Source organism: Nyctereutes procyonoides, unplaced genomic scaffold (genome assembly GCF_905146905.1).
Source record: "Nyctereutes procyonoides isolate TBG_1078 unplaced genomic scaffold, NYPRO_anot_genome, whole genome shotgun sequence".
NCBI classification, from domain to species: domain Eukaryota; kingdom Metazoa; phylum Chordata; class Mammalia; order Carnivora; family Canidae; genus Nyctereutes; species Nyctereutes procyonoides.
In genome coordinates this window covers 1,911,851-1,929,239 of record NW_026575025.1, presented here as the reverse complement: position 1 = coordinate 1,929,239, position 17,389 = coordinate 1,911,851, and the positions used below count along the sequence as shown (strand labels likewise).

General features: G+C 42.5%; 1 protein-coding gene across 5 annotated transcripts in view; it reads right to left on the bottom strand.

The window, feature by feature from the left end:
* Nucleotides 1-472: 472 nt before the first annotated feature.
* CKAP5 (cytoskeleton associated protein 5) overlaps nucleotides 473-17,389 on the bottom strand; it is a 108,959-nt gene continuing 92,042 nt past the window's right edge. For 2 of the 5 annotated variants that reach the window (XM_055312178.1, XM_055312181.1), the window contains exons 36-44: nucleotides 8,645-8,824; nucleotides 7,756-7,943; nucleotides 7,153-7,228; nucleotides 6,274-6,462; nucleotides 6,041-6,178; nucleotides 5,513-5,596; nucleotides 5,258-5,417; nucleotides 1,259-1,410; nucleotides 473-1,158 (exon numbers count right to left, since the gene is read on the bottom strand). In XM_055312178.1, coding sequence (XP_055168153.1) covers nucleotides 913-1,158; nucleotides 1,259-1,410; nucleotides 5,258-5,417; nucleotides 5,513-5,596; nucleotides 6,041-6,178; nucleotides 6,274-6,462; nucleotides 7,153-7,228; nucleotides 7,756-7,943; nucleotides 8,645-8,824 — 1,413 coding nt within the window. In that variant the 3' untranslated portion in view covers nucleotides 473-912. The remainder of the gene's footprint in view (nucleotides 1,159-1,258; nucleotides 1,411-5,257; nucleotides 5,418-5,512; nucleotides 5,597-6,040; nucleotides 6,179-6,273; nucleotides 6,463-7,152; nucleotides 7,229-7,755; nucleotides 7,944-8,644; nucleotides 8,825-17,389) is intronic. The other 3 variants (XM_055312187.1, XM_055312192.1, XM_055312200.1) reach the window with 3 other exon arrangements.

Here is a 17,389-nt window from a genome sequence, read left to right as displayed (position 1 = left end):
ACTATGGAGGGAGATCCTGGCGGATTTATCCTGGATGTGACTCCTCTGTTCACTTTCTGGTCCTCACTCAGCCTGAGTGGGAAGCAAACAATGGGTCTCAACTCAGGCCCCAAAACCAGGCGGGGAGCTCCTGAGCACCCTCATCCTCCTTCAGTCAGAGCCCCCAAGTCCAGCGTCTGTGTGGAAGGCACTGCTGCCTGGCCTGGGCCCCAGGTCACATGCAAGGCGGCAGGAAGCCTGGGAGCCCCGGGAGCCATAGGGCTGATGGGAGGAAGCCATGACCAGAACCCCCTGGAAGCTGCAAGCGGAAGGCAGGAACAAGGCATCGCTCCTACTCAGGGTAGAAGCACAAGGCTGTGCGCCCATACAAGGCGGTGCTCCTTAAGCAGGACTTACTCATGTTTGGCTGCTGGCTGGCCGGTCCCAAGGACAGATGACAGAGCTGCCCAGGCAGGAGCATCTTGGGAGACTGTTCTAGTTAATGCAAACTTTATTTATAAAAGACTCTTAAATTAGTTGTATCATGCCATGCATTCATACAGAATACAGTGACCCTTTGGGGCTACAGGGAGAAGAGCTCACGGACTCAAAAGGAAAACTAGTCAAGAGTTTCTAATAGTTAAAAGCTAGGAAAGATCAGGACAACTTTACAAATGAGCAGTTAGAAATAAAAGACCAAGGCTATGGAGACTAGTCGGAGCTGAGCGGAGGGCAGCTGTTTACAAGTCTGTACACTAAACTACGACACAGACAGTCTTCCAGAGGCAGGACGCTGGCGGAGCAGCGGAGTGCGTGGGAGGCCCGCAGCGGGCACATCCAGGCAGTCTGTGTGCCAGGCCCGCCGAGCCCCGGTGACCAGGAGGACCCCGAGTTGAGTGAGCTGGAGCTGCGGGGCACGTGGCCGGGGCCACTTCACTTGCGGCTGCTCTTTATTCTCTCCAGTCTCTTTTTCAAGTCGTCAATGTTGGCTGTGGAGGACGAGGACGTGGTCACGCTTCCTGAAGAGTGAGTCTGGTTAGAATCCAGGTCTGAGTGCTGGTGCTGCTCCCGGGACTCCCGGAGCTGAGAGAGTTTGCTGTGCAGCATGTCCGTGGAAGAGGCAACGGGGGGGACTGCTGGTTTGGAGAGCAGAGAGGTCAGCGGGGGCCGCTCGTCCTGCTGTGGAGAGAAGGACACAGTTGGCAAAGCGGGTCGGTCTGAAGCTCAGGAGCAGCAGGGGTCGGCCTGGCCTTGACCCACCCAAAGGACCGAGGCCTACCTTCGTATTGTCCAGACCACATCGCTGTCGGAGGATTTTGAGCCTCTCCAGGTAGACGGACGGTCCCACCTCCTCTCCATTGGTGTTACCTATGGAGGACACTGTGCTTGTGGGAGCGGGCATACACGAGACCTCCGTCTGAGGGGAGATGCCTAGAGATGAAATGTGGAAAGGACACTCAAATGTACACATGTCCCCTTCTAGACTGCCCAGTTAACCTGCCTCCACAGGAAAGATCTTGGGGCTTGGATATCACCACTGTAAGGACTAAAGAAGCCACAGGAGTTCCTCTGGAGTTGGTGGTAAAAGGGGCTCTGAAATACCCAAGACAAGCTGAGCGAGAACTTGAAGAGACAACAGAGAAGAGCAGAATATAGGCTGGGCTGCCTGTCTACACCTTGGATATGTGCGGTGTGGGGGAGGGGGGTTGTACTCTGTCATCCTGCCACTGACCTGGGGAATCCAAAAGCCTATGCTACGGTGTCCAGCTGAAGAACCTCAGGACTTTACATGTTGGCAACAATTAGACTAGGTTTGGACCAGGTGATACACAGAGGGAAGTGCTTATTCAAAACCAGGGAAGACAGCAAGGAGCTCAAGGCCACAGTGTGTTCATGGGGAAGAGGCAGAAATGCAGGTGTCCAACAAACATAAAAGAGAGGGACAGGAACGGGCTAACAGGTCACTCCCAGCATGGAGAACAAGATTCTGGCAGCAGAGGGGAAGAACCAGAAAAATCCATCCACCAGTTCTTGAAATTTTGAGAAGGTACAATCACAAAACTTAGGCATTTTAAACACCCAAATTAGTATCAAAACGCATTATATAAGCCAAAAAGGTAAGATCTTGGGAAGAAAAACTGCCTTATGGTAAACCGAAGAGCAGCAGGTTACTCTACAGGAAAAAAAGAAATCCTTAATGTAAACATGTGGAGGATACTCTGACCAGGTGCCCATGAATGAGAAAGGGAGTGAGAGACAGTAGTGATGGGTGTCTGAATACTCTCCACATGCAACCACTCCACAATCAGTGGGGTCACACGCTTGTGCTGCAAATGTCCTATTTAGGCCCAAAGTATCAGTCAGATGTCGGATGTCACCAGAAAGGGCTGCAGAAGTGAGAAAAGGGGCTCCTACCTCGATCAAGCAAACCATGGTATGTCCGCTTACCTCCTCTAACATGCCATGCAGTACAGCAGTTGTTAGGTGAACTGTTCGTGTCTGTCTCTGCCCTTGTGGACTTTAAATTCTAGCAGAGTTTTTTGTTTGCTTTTTAAAGATTTTACTTATTTGAGAGAGAGCACAAGAGAGAACAGTGAGCACGAATGGGGACAGAGGCAGAGGGAGCAGCAGACTCCCTACTGAACAGGGAGCCAGATACGGCCTCGATCCCAGGACCCTGAGATCATGATCTGAGCCAAAGGCAGAGGCTTAACCGACTGAGCCACCCAGGAGCCCCATTTTTAAAAAAGATTTATTTATTTATTTATTCATGATAGAGAGAGAGAGAGAGAGAGAGAGAGAGAGAGAGAGAGAGAGAGAGAGAGAGGCAGAGACACAGGCAGAGGGAGAAGCAGGCTCCATGCAGGGAGCCTGACACAGGACTCGATCCCGGGACCCCAGGATCGCGCCCTGGGCCAAAGGCAGGCGCTAAACCACTGAGCCACCCAGGGATCCCTTTTTAAGATTTTATTTACCAGCAGAGGTTTTTGTCTGTTTGCTGCCTGCCACACAGCAGGCATTCAACAGGTACTTCTGAATGACAGGAATGAAAGCTCATCCTTTTTTTTTTTTTTTTAAGATTTATTTTATTTATTCATGAAAGACACACACAGAGAGAGGCAGAGACACAGGCAGAGGGAGAAGCAGGCTCCATGAAGGGAGCCTGATGTGGGACTCGATCCTGGGTCTCCAGGATCACGCCCTGGGCCTAAGGCAGGCACTAAACCGCTGAACCACCCAGGGATCCCGCTCATCCTAATGTTTTTTTTTTTTTTTTTTTTTAAATTTTTTTATTCATTTATGATAGTCACAGAGAGAGAGAGAGGCAGAGACAAAGGCAGAGGGAGAAGCAGGCTCCATGCACTGGGAGCCCGACGTGGGATTCGATCCCGGGTCTCCAGGATCGCGCCCTGGGCCAAAGGCAGGCGCCAAACCGCTGCGCCACCCAGGGATCCCCCGCTCATCCTAATGTTAAAGTGAAACATTACTCCCCTATAGTGAAAAAGTCAGTGTCTGCAAATTACTGCTCACAGGAGCTAGAGACAAACAGCAGACCCTGGAGATGTCAATTTTAGAAAACAGCTATTGGGGCACTTGGGTGGCTCAATTGGTTAAATGTCTGCCTTCGGCTCAGGTCATGATCCTGGAGTCCTGGGATCAAGCCCCACATTGGGCTCCCTGCTCAGGGGGGAGCTTAGTTTTCTGTCTCCCACCTTGCTCATGCTGTATCTCGCTCAAATAAATTTAAAAAAAAGAAAGAAAGAAAAGAGCTGTCAAGAACCTTAAACCAAAAGAAAGACCTCTGGGATGCCTGAGTGGCTCAGCGGTTGAGCATCTGCCTTCAGCTCAGGGCGTGATCTCAGGGTCCGGGATCCAGTCTCGCATCAAGCTCCTTGTGGGGAGCCTGTTTTCCCTCTGCCCGTGTCTCTGCCTCTCATGAGTAAATTAAAAACAAAACAAAACAAAAAAACTTTAAAACCAAAAAGAAAGACCCCCGTCACCATCCAGAGTAGAGCTCTCACGTCCCACATTTAGTTCTTTTGGGATCCCTGAAATTCCCACTCTTACCGTCTTGAATTTGTTTGCCTATAAAACCGTGCTCCTTTGTTGTTTTCAGATTCTAATCAGGTTCCCTCTCACCATGTATCTTGCTAGGCTGAAACTTCAGTTGTGTTATTTTTCTTTTGTTTTTAACACCTGAAATTATGCTTCTTCAAGATTTAATAGTCTTTTCCTTGAGGTGTAATGAGCAGAATGTCTACATATGGATGGCATGCTACATATGGATATACCATATGTTTGATCAAGGGGTTGGGGGGTAGGATGCAAATTTTAAGAAAGGTCTGAGACTGGTGTTTGAACAAAGATCTGAAGGAAGAAAGGACTAGTTACAAGGCTATCTTGGGGAAGAGCATTCTACATGTAAGAAACAGCTGTTGCAAAGCCCCAAGCAGGTGCATGCCTGGTATGTTCCAAAACAGCAAGGAGGCCAGTGGGGGCTGGAGTGGAACAGGAGTCAGAGCGAGTGGCAGGAGATGTAGCTCTAGAGGGGTCAAGGGGCCTTATAATGTAGGCCCTTGTAGGCCTCTGTAAGGCCTTTTGCTTTTGCTGAGATAGAGCCTTTGGAAAATGTTGGAGGAGCATTGTTTTGATGCTATGAATGGAAAGAATTATGGGAAGACACAGTAGAAGCAGGAGAACAGTGCCACAAACCAGGTGAGAGATGATGATACTCATGCCAAGGAAGTGGCAGTGAAGGTCATGAGAAGTGTGTGAGGATTCTGCACATGGTTTGCAGGCAGAGCCAAAAGATTTCCTGACTGAGGGGAAGACATGACTGAAAGAAAGGCTTTGGGTCTAAGCAACGGAGGTGCCATCATCTGAGATGGAGGAGAACGCTAACGGAGCAGGTTTTGGAGGAATGGTTGCAGACTGAAGCCTGTGGAACGCCAACAGTAAGAGTTCAGGGAGAGGAAGAATCAGAGAGGCCAAGTAGGAAGAGGCCAGGAAGGCCAGGTAGGAAGAAACCAAGAGAACAGGGACAACCGGAAGTACAGGGCAGAAGTGGTTTCAAGGACAAGGAGCACTGCCCTTGTCAAACACTGGCGATGGGTCAAGTCAGGTGACAGAGTTGGCCACTGTTGCAGCAACGTAAACACCACTGGTGACCAGCAAGTACCGAGGAGCATAGGTATAAATTTAAACCAATCAAAACCTCTAGTTCCAGAGCTGGGAGCTATTTTGAGCTCCTTCCTGTAGCCACTGGAGGAAGCCATACCTGTAGATGCGGGAATGCGGCCTTTGCCCTCCCTCTCCATCTCAATCACCCGAAGGCCTCTCTCAACATAACTCTGGAAGAACTGGGAGGAATTTTTCAGAAATGGTTCAATGTCAGCATCTGAATATTTCTTCTTATATTCGTACAACTCTGCTAGGCCCTGGTTACCAAGAAAAAGGAAGAGGGGGGAGACATTAGTCGGTGACTCTTCTCCCTTAAGCAAATGCCTGCTTGGCTCACCCCTTCCCCTCTCACCTCTTTAGTGTTTTCCTTAGAGCCAATCTTCTTAAAAATCTCAGCTAAGAAATCATTCACTTTGGCCTTTGATGATTTTTCATCCTGTGGTTGAAAGACACAAAGGACTGGCTAGACTTGAGTTATTAATCAGGAACCCACAACTGGATAAGAACTGAAGAGGTCTCAAAATCCAGACTTACTGGAATGTTCCTGTGGTAACAGCACCCATGTCTGCAGCAAAAAACCCTAACATTCTGGTCACTAAATGCCTCCAGTCGAAGGTTTTCAACTAAATTGGCGAGAAAGGACCTGGCCCCTTTCTTCTTAAGTAGAGCTCACAGTGGATTTACCTGACAACCTTTGGTTGTGTGGTAACCACACCATTATAACTAGTTCATATTTGGAAACTTCAAGATGGAAATGGTCACAGCACAGCAGCAGGACAGCAACTGGCCCCATCCCCGAGCCTTCACCTTAGACCCTGAGAGGGTGGGCTTTAGTGCTTATGCCTCTGACAAGATCACCACCCTCAGTCAGGACACTTACTATTCGAGATGCTCCCTTTTCTGTTTCCTTATCAGACTTGCTCCCTGTCTGGTCCATGCTGTGCTTCATCATCCGGCAGAGGTGGGCCTCCAGCTCAGACTCGTTCTTGTTGTCAATCATTGTTAGGTGGTCTAGGATCTGAGGGAGACACATGCAGATTCAGATGATGGTGATGCCATATCCATGAAGTTCTCCTCAAGCTCTCTCAGGGACCAGCTGCTGTTCTCACTTACCTTGGGCCCTTTTAATTTGCATAATGTGTGCAGCAGTGTCTTTAGGGTCCTTATGGGAAATTCACTTTTGCATTGCTTCAGTTTCTCTTTGGGGAAGACTTTCATGAAAATGTGTATGTCCAGAAGAATTCTGTCCAGATTAATGCTGTTGATGGTATCAGGCAAGAGTCGAACCATTCTCCAGAGACACTATTGAAAAAAGAAACAAAAGTTAGCAAGCGTGGCTAAAGAATAAAGATAATTCCTGTCACCATTCACCTGCCCTAGGCTCTGGGGTCACTTCTGAAAGGCAGTCAGAGAAATAAGTGTGGAACAACACCATGTCTTTTGAGTTCAGCTGCTAAAACATGAACAATTTCACTCCAAGCATGTCACTGGTTAGTGTGTGATTACATCCATGTAATCATCCCCACACCTCCCTCCCACTGCCTGGAGATGGGCCTTAAATGGTGAGAAGATATGGAGAACTGGGTGTGGGGCCTGAAAGTAGAGTAGTTCATACAGCTTAACCAAATCTACTCCAAGGAGACAAAATCTATTACAGTGTAATAACAAAATATTACAGCGGTACTGAAATGTTCATCCGGGGTCTTCTATCAAAGAGGGCTATACATATCTATTTCCCAAAAAAAGGAATAAAATTTGTCTCATGAAACTAATTGTCTTTTGCTTTTAAGGACAGTTGTCTTTCCCTTTTAACTGTTTGAGGCCAAGAACTGTTTAGGCTTGGGCTTGGGGTGTAAACTGGAGACCAAGTATATTTTTCAGTTGTGCCTTGGTTGATTTAACTCTACGTCTTACTTTCAATCCCTCTTTCCCCATACTTTAACAAAGTATTCCATCTTTGACAGAAAAGAGATCAAATTATTTGCACTTTACCTTCATAACAAGCTCTGAGAATTTGGGAGAACTGGCTGTTGCTAGCAGGCTGTCTTGGAGCAAAACAAGTAGGGCACTAGAAAAAACATCCCAATACAACAGCATTAATAAGTTTCAAACATGCATTCCAATTAAAATCAGTAATTGAAAGGCCAAGTGTAAATATTCTGTATCCACCTAATAAACTGAGAGCACATGGATCAGGACCATCTCTGATTGCCTGATATTCAGCTGTGAAGAAAATAAACCAGTCTTTTAAGCTTCCTGTTACCACAAGGCAAATGGGAAAGTCCTTACTCTACTTTTCACTGTCACTGGTCGCTAAGAAAGAAATGCACCTGAAGCGTACATGAAAGGGCAAGGTAACCAACAAACACTACAGTCCTATTCTAGAAAACTCACTATGCTGGCTGGCCTACTGAGTTGTTACTAGTTTTAACTGCTATCTTAGGTTGGAACTCTTTTTTGGTTCATGAGGAAGGGAAGAGTAATAAATCAACTTAACTAGGCAAACCTAAAGTTCTAATTGGTCGAGTGACTTTGGTTTCCATGGGTAGACAAAAGAGGTTGTTCCAAGCTCTAATGGTGAGATTATAGTTATACCTCAGGATATTGGTCTGGTCTGACTTCTCCAGCACCTTCACCACCAAGAGGTTCACAGAGCGGATCACCTGTTGTCCTTCCTCTAGATCTTCAATCCGAGAGTCCAGCATTAAGGTGATGAGGCCATGCATCAGGTCTTTCAGTACCCCTGTGGAGGCCTCCCGGGCGAGGCTCTCTATCTGAAACAGCTATCCAATCATACTTGTGTTAAAGCGGTATGGAACCCAGTGTACAGAGCAAGGAAGATATGTTCACTAACATAGGTGGGTGGCACATTCTAGCAAAAAATTATGTATTTTAAAAACTTCAGGGGCACCTGGGTGGCTTAGATGGTTAAGCGTCTGACTTTGGCTCAGGTCATGATCCTGGGGTCCTGGTATTGAGCTCCTGCATCAGGCTTCTTGCTCAGTGGGGAACATGCTTCTTCTCTCTCTGCCCCTGCCCGCCCTCCCCCTTGTGCTCTTCTCTCTCAAATAAATAAAATCTTAAAAAAAAAAAAAATTCAGAGTATTTGGAGAAAAAAAAAAAATCATCAGACTCCCTCAAACCTCCAGAAATAGCCAAAATTAACTGGAGTGCTTCCTTCCTTCCTGTTACAAAAGTACTTTTAGTGTGAGCAGTTTTCTGAGACAATGCAGCCAGGGCCTACCACGCCTGATGAAGACACTGGCAGGAAGCAGAATTCTAGGTAGTATATAAGTAAGCATTCTATTTTGTACCCGAACAATAAGGCAAGCTGGAGTGTCACCCAACATCCAGTGAAACTAGTAAATTACATGTAAAACCCTGTAAGTGACATGGGACTTGCTGGAACTACACTGACTCAGGCTTTAGAACCCAGACAGGATGAGACTGAAGGGAAGCTCATGTTCTGCAGATGTGGCCTTACCGAAATCATGTTGCCAATGATACAGCTATACAGCTTGATGATCTCATCTTTCTCCAATTTCTCATCGGCCATATGTGTATTGTAGATGAGTCTTAGTTGCATGAACGTGGCTATCAGAAATTGATCAATATGGCCAGACATCGCTTCAGCTTTGTCTTCCTGTCTCAGGACCTCATCAATCTGGTAACAAAAACCCCAAGATATAGTCTCCAAGCGTCATATTTTTAAGTAGTAGGAAAATACTTATAAGGATGTCTCTGTAATATTTATTTGCAAAGCACTTATATCTTACCTTGAAAAAAATCCAGTCACTTTACATATAAAGGGAGTCTAACATTTAGCACATGTTTATTGAGCAAGAGACTGTTAGGTCAATTAGTCACAGAGCCTATTCTAAAAGGTTCACTATCTAGATCAGGGAATATAATCCCAATGTTTAAATGTCTCATCTATTAAAGTATTTTAATTCCCATTATATCTCATTTGATCATCCAACAGCTCTGAGAAGTAGTAAGGTAAGTAAGATCTCCATTTATCAGATAAGTAAAATAAAGCTCAGAAAGATCAGACTACTTAGTCCAAACTCAAAACTCAGGTTTCCAACATCCTGATCTGCTGTTCTTTTTGCTTTGGACCATTGGCTGTCTCTAATCATAAAATGTACTGCTATGGGAAAAATGTATTTCCTATTCACTACTGTAAAAATATCTTTATGATTACATAAATAATTCCTGGAGACAAGCACGCTAATTTTCAACGACCATCCTTTCATGCAGGGGTGTCCTACTGTGCAATTCCAGGGAGCACCATGTAGACAGACTGCAGTGTGAACAGTGCCCCCTGGTGGTGTGGAAGCCAGTGGTCCTACTTCATTGATAACTATGCATGTTTAGACCCTGTAAGAACACACAGTTTTATACAACAAGTTGTTTAACAATGCTGCTTCAACACCGACCATAAAAAATACTTTTTTTTTTCCCCAGGGGGGAGCTTACTTTTTTTTCTAAGATAATGAACATTAATGCCTGGTCAACATCTTTCATGTTCACAGAATCATATACAAGCATACTTGCACACATAAACGAGGTCAAGGTTTAGGGCATTGTTTATTCTACCAGAGGATTATAGTACATACACGTCTCTGCATCTAGCTTTCCTAGCTCAACAGAATATTATGAAAATCCCCAAAGGCCACAAGAATAGCTCCCTTTAAAATAAAATAAAAAGCTCTATTTTTAAAGCCTACTTAACAGTCCACATAGGCATGTACCAAAATTTACTCAATCATTCCCTTACCAAACTTTCAATGTGTTTCCAGTTTGGTTATTTTATTTACTATAAATAATGTTACAATAAACATCTCTGTATATGTATCCTAACATACTTGTGTTTATCTATCTAAAAGAAAGAGTCCCAGGAGTATAGTTTTTTAGTCTGAAGAAGACAATTATGGTATAATAGATATTACCATGTTGTTCTCGTTAAAAGACACATTTAATTCACACTTCTGTTTGTTTTTTTAAAGATTTTATTTATTTATTCATAGAGACACACACACACACAGAGAGGCAGAGACACAGGCAGAGGGAGAAACAGGCTCCATGCAGGGAGTCGTACGTGGGACTCGATCCCAGGTCCCCAGGATCACACCCCAGGCTGCAGGTGGCACTAAACCACTGCGCCGCCACTGGGGCTGTCCTACATTTCTATGTTTAAAGTATGAGTACTATTTTTACAGAATCCCTATCAACTGTATGTTACTACTTTTTGTCACTCTGAGGCAAAAAGTGCTTATTATTACATTAATTTGTACTTTGTGGCAGAGGAGGGCCTGGACCCCTTTTTATGTTTTTACTGGCTTGGCTGTTTGGAGATATTCTATGATTTGCCTATTCACATCCTTTGGTCATTTTTCTGTTGGGTTCTCCATTTCTCATAAAAATTCATAAGAGCTCTGTTTCCTGTAATTATTAATCCTTTGTTGGTCATATGGGATGCAAATATATATCACAATATACCACCTGTTCATTGACAGTATATGGTAGATTTCTCCAGATTAAAATCTTTTTTTTTTTTTTTAAAGATTTTATTTATTCATGAGAGACACACAGAGAGAGGCAGAGACACAGGCAGAGGGAGAAGCAGGCTCCATGCACCGGGAGCCCGACGTGGGATTCGATCCCGGGTCTCCAGGATCGCACCCTGGGCCAAAGGCAGGCGCCAAACCGCTGCGCCACCCAGGGATCCCTCCAGATTAAAATCTTAAAAATTTTGTATGATCAAATGTCTTATTCTGTTCCGGGTTTCCTTGTTTTTTAATGGTCTCCCCAAATTCTCTGGTTATTTAAAAAAAATTTGGGCAGGGGGAATCAATTGTTTTAAATTTCCACAGGGTTACAAGGGTCTTATTTTTTTTCAATCTCTTCCTCCTCTGTAGTTGGTTCCTTCCTCATTCCTGACACTTAGATTTTTGTTCTCTCATCAGGCTAGTAAGGAATTTATTTTGTTTTACGAGGAACAAATTTAGATTTATTATTTTAAAAATCCATTTCATGAATTATAGTTTATCTCCTACTTTTAAATTTCTTTGGATTTATTTTTTATTTTTCTAATTTCTGGTATGTACTGAGTTCCTTTATTTTAGCCTCTTTTCAATAATAAATTCATTTCAGGCAATATATTTTTCTGAGGTCAGTAGTTTCAGTAGAGTTTTAGAGAGAAATGCTTTCCTATTCACTATTAAGATTTTTGGGGGATGGCTCCTGGGTGGCTCAGTCTAGCCTCAGACTCGATTTTGGCTCAGGTCATGATCTCAGGGTTGTAAGATCAAGCCCTGAACTGGGCTTCATGCTCAGCAGAGAGCCTACTTGGGATTCTCTCCCTCTGCCAGCCCTGCCACCTCCACCCCTGTCATTCTCTCAATCAAATTAACAATCTAAATTGTTAAAAATAAAGAGTTGTGGGTTTTTTATTTTGAATCAAAGGGTTAGTCAGGAGCATGTTTCATACTTTTCCAAGTATTTTTTGTGACATTAAAAAAATTTGTTGGTCAGTATATCTTTATCATAGCATTTGTTAAGATATGAAAAAGTATAGACATTTTCAGAGACTATAAAATTCTCTTCACAGATATATATATCAAATCTGGTATATATGTTTACTAATATTTTTTTAAAGAAGATTTATTTCAGACGGAGAGCACATGAGTGGGGGGGTGTTGGGGCAGAGAGAGAGGGTGACAAGCGGACCCCTTGCTCAGCAGGGAATCTGACATGGGGTTTCATCCCAGGACACTAGGATCATGACCTGAACCGAAATCCAGAGTCAAACGCTTAAATAACTGAGCCACTCAGATGTCCCACTAATATTTTTTATTAAGCTTTAACTTTAATATGATACAACATACAAATCCTAAGAATACAATTTTTAAAAAATTTTTTACTTATTTATTCATGAGAGACACGGAGAGAGAGAGAGAGAGAGAGAGAGAGAGAGAGAGAGAGACAGACACAGACAGGCAGAGGGAGAAGCAGGCTCCATGTAGGAAGCCCGATGTGGAACTTGATCCCAGGACTCCAGGATCACGCCCCAGGCCAAAGGCAGGCTCAAATACCGCTGAGCCACCCAGGTATCCCCTAAGAATACAACTTAACGAAATTCTATGCCTATGCATCTGGACATCTGCCATTGAGGACAAGCTATAGGACACCCAAAGCATCCTAAAGCTCTCTTCCTGCCCCCCATGCTGGTACCTTGCCTTCCACCAGGGGTTACTATTCTTTCTGGGTTTTCCTTTATTTATTTATTAAAAAACAAAGCAAAACAAAACCCACTATTCTGACCTCTAAACTGGTAAGAATTATTTAATTCCTATGTCCCTATTTTTCATCTACTACATCTGTCCCAATTGTCTTAATCTGTAACTGGTCTTTTCATTTTTTTTTTTTTTTTTAAAGTATACTTCACAACCAATGCGGGGCTTGAACTCATGACCCTTAGATTAAGAGTCACATACTCAAGCGAGAGCCAGCCAGCCAGCCAGGCACTCCACTTGTCTTTTCATTTTGTTATAAACAAGAGTATCTTGGGATAAGAGGAAGTTTTTAGACATTTTAATGTAGTAAAAGATTTCTATTTTTTCCTTATGTTTTTTGTGTCTAGTTTAAAAAGAAATCCTTACATAATGTGAAGTAAAAAATGTTCTCCTATTAAGTTTTCCTTTTCACATCTAGGTCTTTAATTCATCTGAAATATACTTTGGTGCAGGAAATAGCAATCTAATTATACTGTTGTTCCCATGGAAAATAACTAATCCTAGCACCATTTACTGATTAATCTAGGTTTTACCAAGTGATTTTTAATGTCTTTCTGTGTTAAGTTTCCTATAGATGTGAGTCTATTTCTGGACTCTGTTCCATCTCAGTGGTTGAGCTGCTTGTCTGGGCCAATACTACACACTATCTTAGTTACAGTGGCTCTGTAGCCAAAGGTGATGCTGGTGATAGAAGCCCTCCACTATGTCCTCATTTTGAAAAAGTCTTAACTTGACTTTGCAATTTTTTTTTTTAAGATTTCATTTATTTATTCATGAGAGACAGAGAGAGAGAGAGAGAGAGGCAGAGACACAGGCAGAGGAAGCCTGATGTGGGACTTGATCCCAGGACTTCAGGATCACGCCCTGGGCCAAAGGCAGGCGCTAAACCACTGAGCCATCCAGGGATCCCAACTTTGCTATTTGTAAGCCCTTTTATCTCCCATATAAATTTAAGAATCTGCTTCACAACTGCAGAAAACTGTTGAGATTTTGATTAGAATGGCTTTGATTTGATAGGTTAATTTGAGAACTGGTAATTGACAACCCCGAATCCTGTGAACATAGTATACTTCCATTTATTTGGAAATTCTCTAATATCATTCAATTTTCTCTGTAAAGGTCTTATATAGAAAATGCCTGATTTATTCCTAGCCACTTAAACATTTTTGTTACTGAGAGTATTATTTTTATCTCTTAATTTTCTTATGACAGTAAAAATTTATATAAAATTACCATTTTAGCCATTTTTAAGTATATAATACAACAGCATTAAGTACCTTTACAGTGTTATGTAAGCATCACCACTATTTCCAAAACTTTGCTATCATCCTAAACAGACTCCATACTCCTTAAATAACTCTCCATTCCTGTCTCCCTGGCCCTGGTATCCTCTATTCTACTTTCTATCTTCATGGATTTGCTTATTCTAGATACCTCAAATATGTGGAATCATACAGTATTTGTCCCTTTGTGCTTGATTTATTGCACACAGCATAATGTCTCCAAGGTTCATCCATCTTATAGCATACATTTCATTCATCTTTATGGCTGAATAATATTCCATTGTATGTACATTCCACATTTTGTTCATTCACCTGTTGATGGACTCGTTTTCCACCTTTTGATGCTGTGAATAATGCTCCTATAAACACTGGTGCACAACTATCTGTTTGGGTCCCTGCTTTCTGGGAGTGGAATTGCTGGATCTTATTGTAAGTCTATGTTTAACTTTGTGAAGAGCCACCAGACTGTTTTCCATAGTGGTTGCACCATTTTATGTCCTCACCAGCAATGCAACACAGGTTCTCATTTCTCTACATCCTTGCCAACATGATTCCCATTTTTAGAAAAAAAAAATCCTAATGGGTGTGAAGTGGTATCTCATTGTGGTTTTGATCTGCATTTCCCTAATGACTAGAATGGCAAACAACTTTTCATGTGTGCTTACTAGCCATCCGTGTACTTCTTTGGAGAAATGTCAGTTTAAGTTCTTTGCCCACCCCCCCCCCCACTTTTTTTGTGGTTGGTTGCAGTTCTTTCTGTGTTCTGGATAGTAATCTTATATCAGATATATAATTTGAAAATCTTTTCTCCCATTCTGTGGGATGTCTTTTTACTCTCTTGATAGTGACCTTTGATGCATTAAACTTTTAAATTTTGATGAAAGTTCAATTTAATTATTTTTTCTTTGTTGCCATTGCTTTTGGTGTCATACCCAAGAAATCACTGCCAAATCCAGTAACATGAAGATTTTTCCCTAATTTTTTTTAAGGTTATTATAAAAGAGGCATGATGAAAGATTTCATAACTTCACTGGAATGGGCAGCTTCACACAATGCCATCTCAATAATGATTTATATCAGTCTACATACTTTCTGAGAATGTTACCATCTCTAAATAAGAAATAATCCTTGGAACACTTGGGTGGCTCAGTTAGTTAAACTTCTGACTCTTGATTTTGGCTCAGGTCATCTCAGGGTCATGGGACTAAGTTCCGTGTTGGGCTCTGTGCTCAGCAGGAAGTGTGCTTCAGATTCTCTCCCTCTGCTTGCTCTCTTTCTCAAATAAATAAATCAACCAAGAAAAGAAAGAAAAAGAAAAGGAAGAAAAGAAAGAAAGAAAGGGGGGGAGGAGGGGGGGAGGGAGAGAATAGTTTTCCTTGAGGTTTTTCTGGAAGCAAAATGCCTCCTTCGGTTGCAGTTGGCTGTACTCCTTTCAACCAACACTTGGTCAAAGAGGGAAAGAAACTTTCTTAATGCCTGTCCTGCCATGACTCTGGCCACCAGAGTTCATACTCTGCTCTTGAGCTGCCACTGCCACAAGAAGACCCTTCCCCCCATATTTTCTTCTAAGAGTTTATAGCTTTAGCTATTATATTTGTCTTTGATCCATTTTGAGTTAATTTTTTTATATAGCACAAGAGTCCAACTTCATTCTTTTACATGTGGATATCCATTTTTCTGGCATCATTTGTTGAGAAGACTGTTCTTTCCCCACTGAATGATCTTGTCACCCTTGTCATTCAGACCACTAATATGGTTTCTGCAGTGATCATCCTCTCCGTTCAGTCCATCTACTCAATTTTAAAATTCTGAAACCATTTTTTTTTGCCAGAGAGAATCTTTATATGTAATAATAAGTTCTCTTTTTATTTTGTTTTTCTTTATTATTTTATTTTTTAATAAGTCCTCTTTAAGTACTCTTTCCACACCTTATTCCCTTCCCCTTTGGTCATCTTGTCCCCTCCAGCAATTCCATTGTGCTAAGAGATTACCATTCTGGTTTTGTTTTTTTTTTTTCTTCCCAGTTACTGAGTCTTTTATGGTGTGGTTCATTATTATTCTAACCTAGTCAGGATTCACTCTTGGGTCTGCCTTCGGAAAGCCTCAATTTTGGCAATCTGAGAATGGGAAACATGGTAGTTTCTCCCCTTCTAAGTTTGTGGTATGCCAGCTTGCAATCTATCAGTCATACAGCACAGCATTAAGAGCAGGTACTTCTGCTCTTCTGTCTCTGAAGGTACAAAACCTAGAGACTTCCCAGCCTCAGCCAGTGAATTCAGCCTTTTTGTTTAGCAACCTATAGTTCCCTGGGGACCAGGGAGAACACTGGGTCCTCCTATTAACACTCATATAAACCACTGCTGTCCTTTATTTAGGGGATCTTCTGGTCTTCATGGATGAAAAGAGACTTCTTTCCAGGATTTTTGGTGTTTCCATCTTCTTCCCTGGGCTCTGCACTATTGAACTTCAGGTTTTCCTGAAGGCCTATATGTGGAAAAGGCTTATACTTTTACCAGATGGAGCTTGAAACTTGTACATACTTCAGATACCAACTCCCTGACCCAGCAGCTCCTCTGCTCAGATGGGTTTGAAGTCGATGGAGAAAGGCAACAGGAATGCATGTATTAAAGTCACTATTTTCTAGAATGCCCTCCAATGTCGAAACTTAATAGGAGACGATTTGTCAAACAATAGCAAAAATCTTTTGCTGAGATCCCCAGTTCTTCCATTTCTAGCCATCTGCCTTCACAGAGATGTCAAACAGACTACTCAAACTTAACACAGCAAAGACATAGCTCTTCATTTCCAACCTCAAGATTGCTCTTCCTTCAGTTTTCCCTATTCTCAAGAAGCACCATCATCCATCCACCCAGGTGCTCAAGCCAAAAATCAAGGAGTTACTCTTCTTTTCTTACCTTACTTTTCACATCCCATCTGTCTCCAAGTCTTGTGGATGATACTTATCTAAAGATACTCCGGAACCACCCACTTTTCTTCTTCCCCACTATGATAATCCTGGTGGATGTGATATTATCTTTTATACAAATTTCAGTCATAACTTTGTAACAGATCTGGTCTTAAGAGAATGGCCAGAGACATTTTCCCCAATAAAAATAAAATTCAAACACTATAGAAATGTTGAAATATAATAAAGGAATTTATAAAATCCTAAATCAGTTGAGAATAAATTGTCAATCTGATGCTCCACGCCCATCTCATACTTCGCTATGTATTTCTTTGTCACAAGGACATTCTCCTTCATACTCCCTGAGGCAACACTCAAAATCAAAAGATTAGTATTGACATTGTTACCATTTAATCCTCAGGCCCTATTCTATTTTCTCTAATTGCCCTGATCACATTCTTCACAGCTAAAGGCCAGTCTAGAATCATGTACTACATTTAGTCATGTCTCTCAGTCTCTTTTTGGTCTAGACTAGTCCTTAGTTTTCCCTTGACTTTCTTGACCTTGACATTTGTAAAATATCCCTTTGTTTGCATTTGTTTGAGGTTTCTTCATGATTAGATGACATTAGGAATGTCAGCAAAGTGATGCAGAATTTCCACTGGATCCTACAATGTGACACATAATTTCATCTTGTCTTATTACTTAATGTTCACTTTGATCACTTCAAGGTGATATCTGCT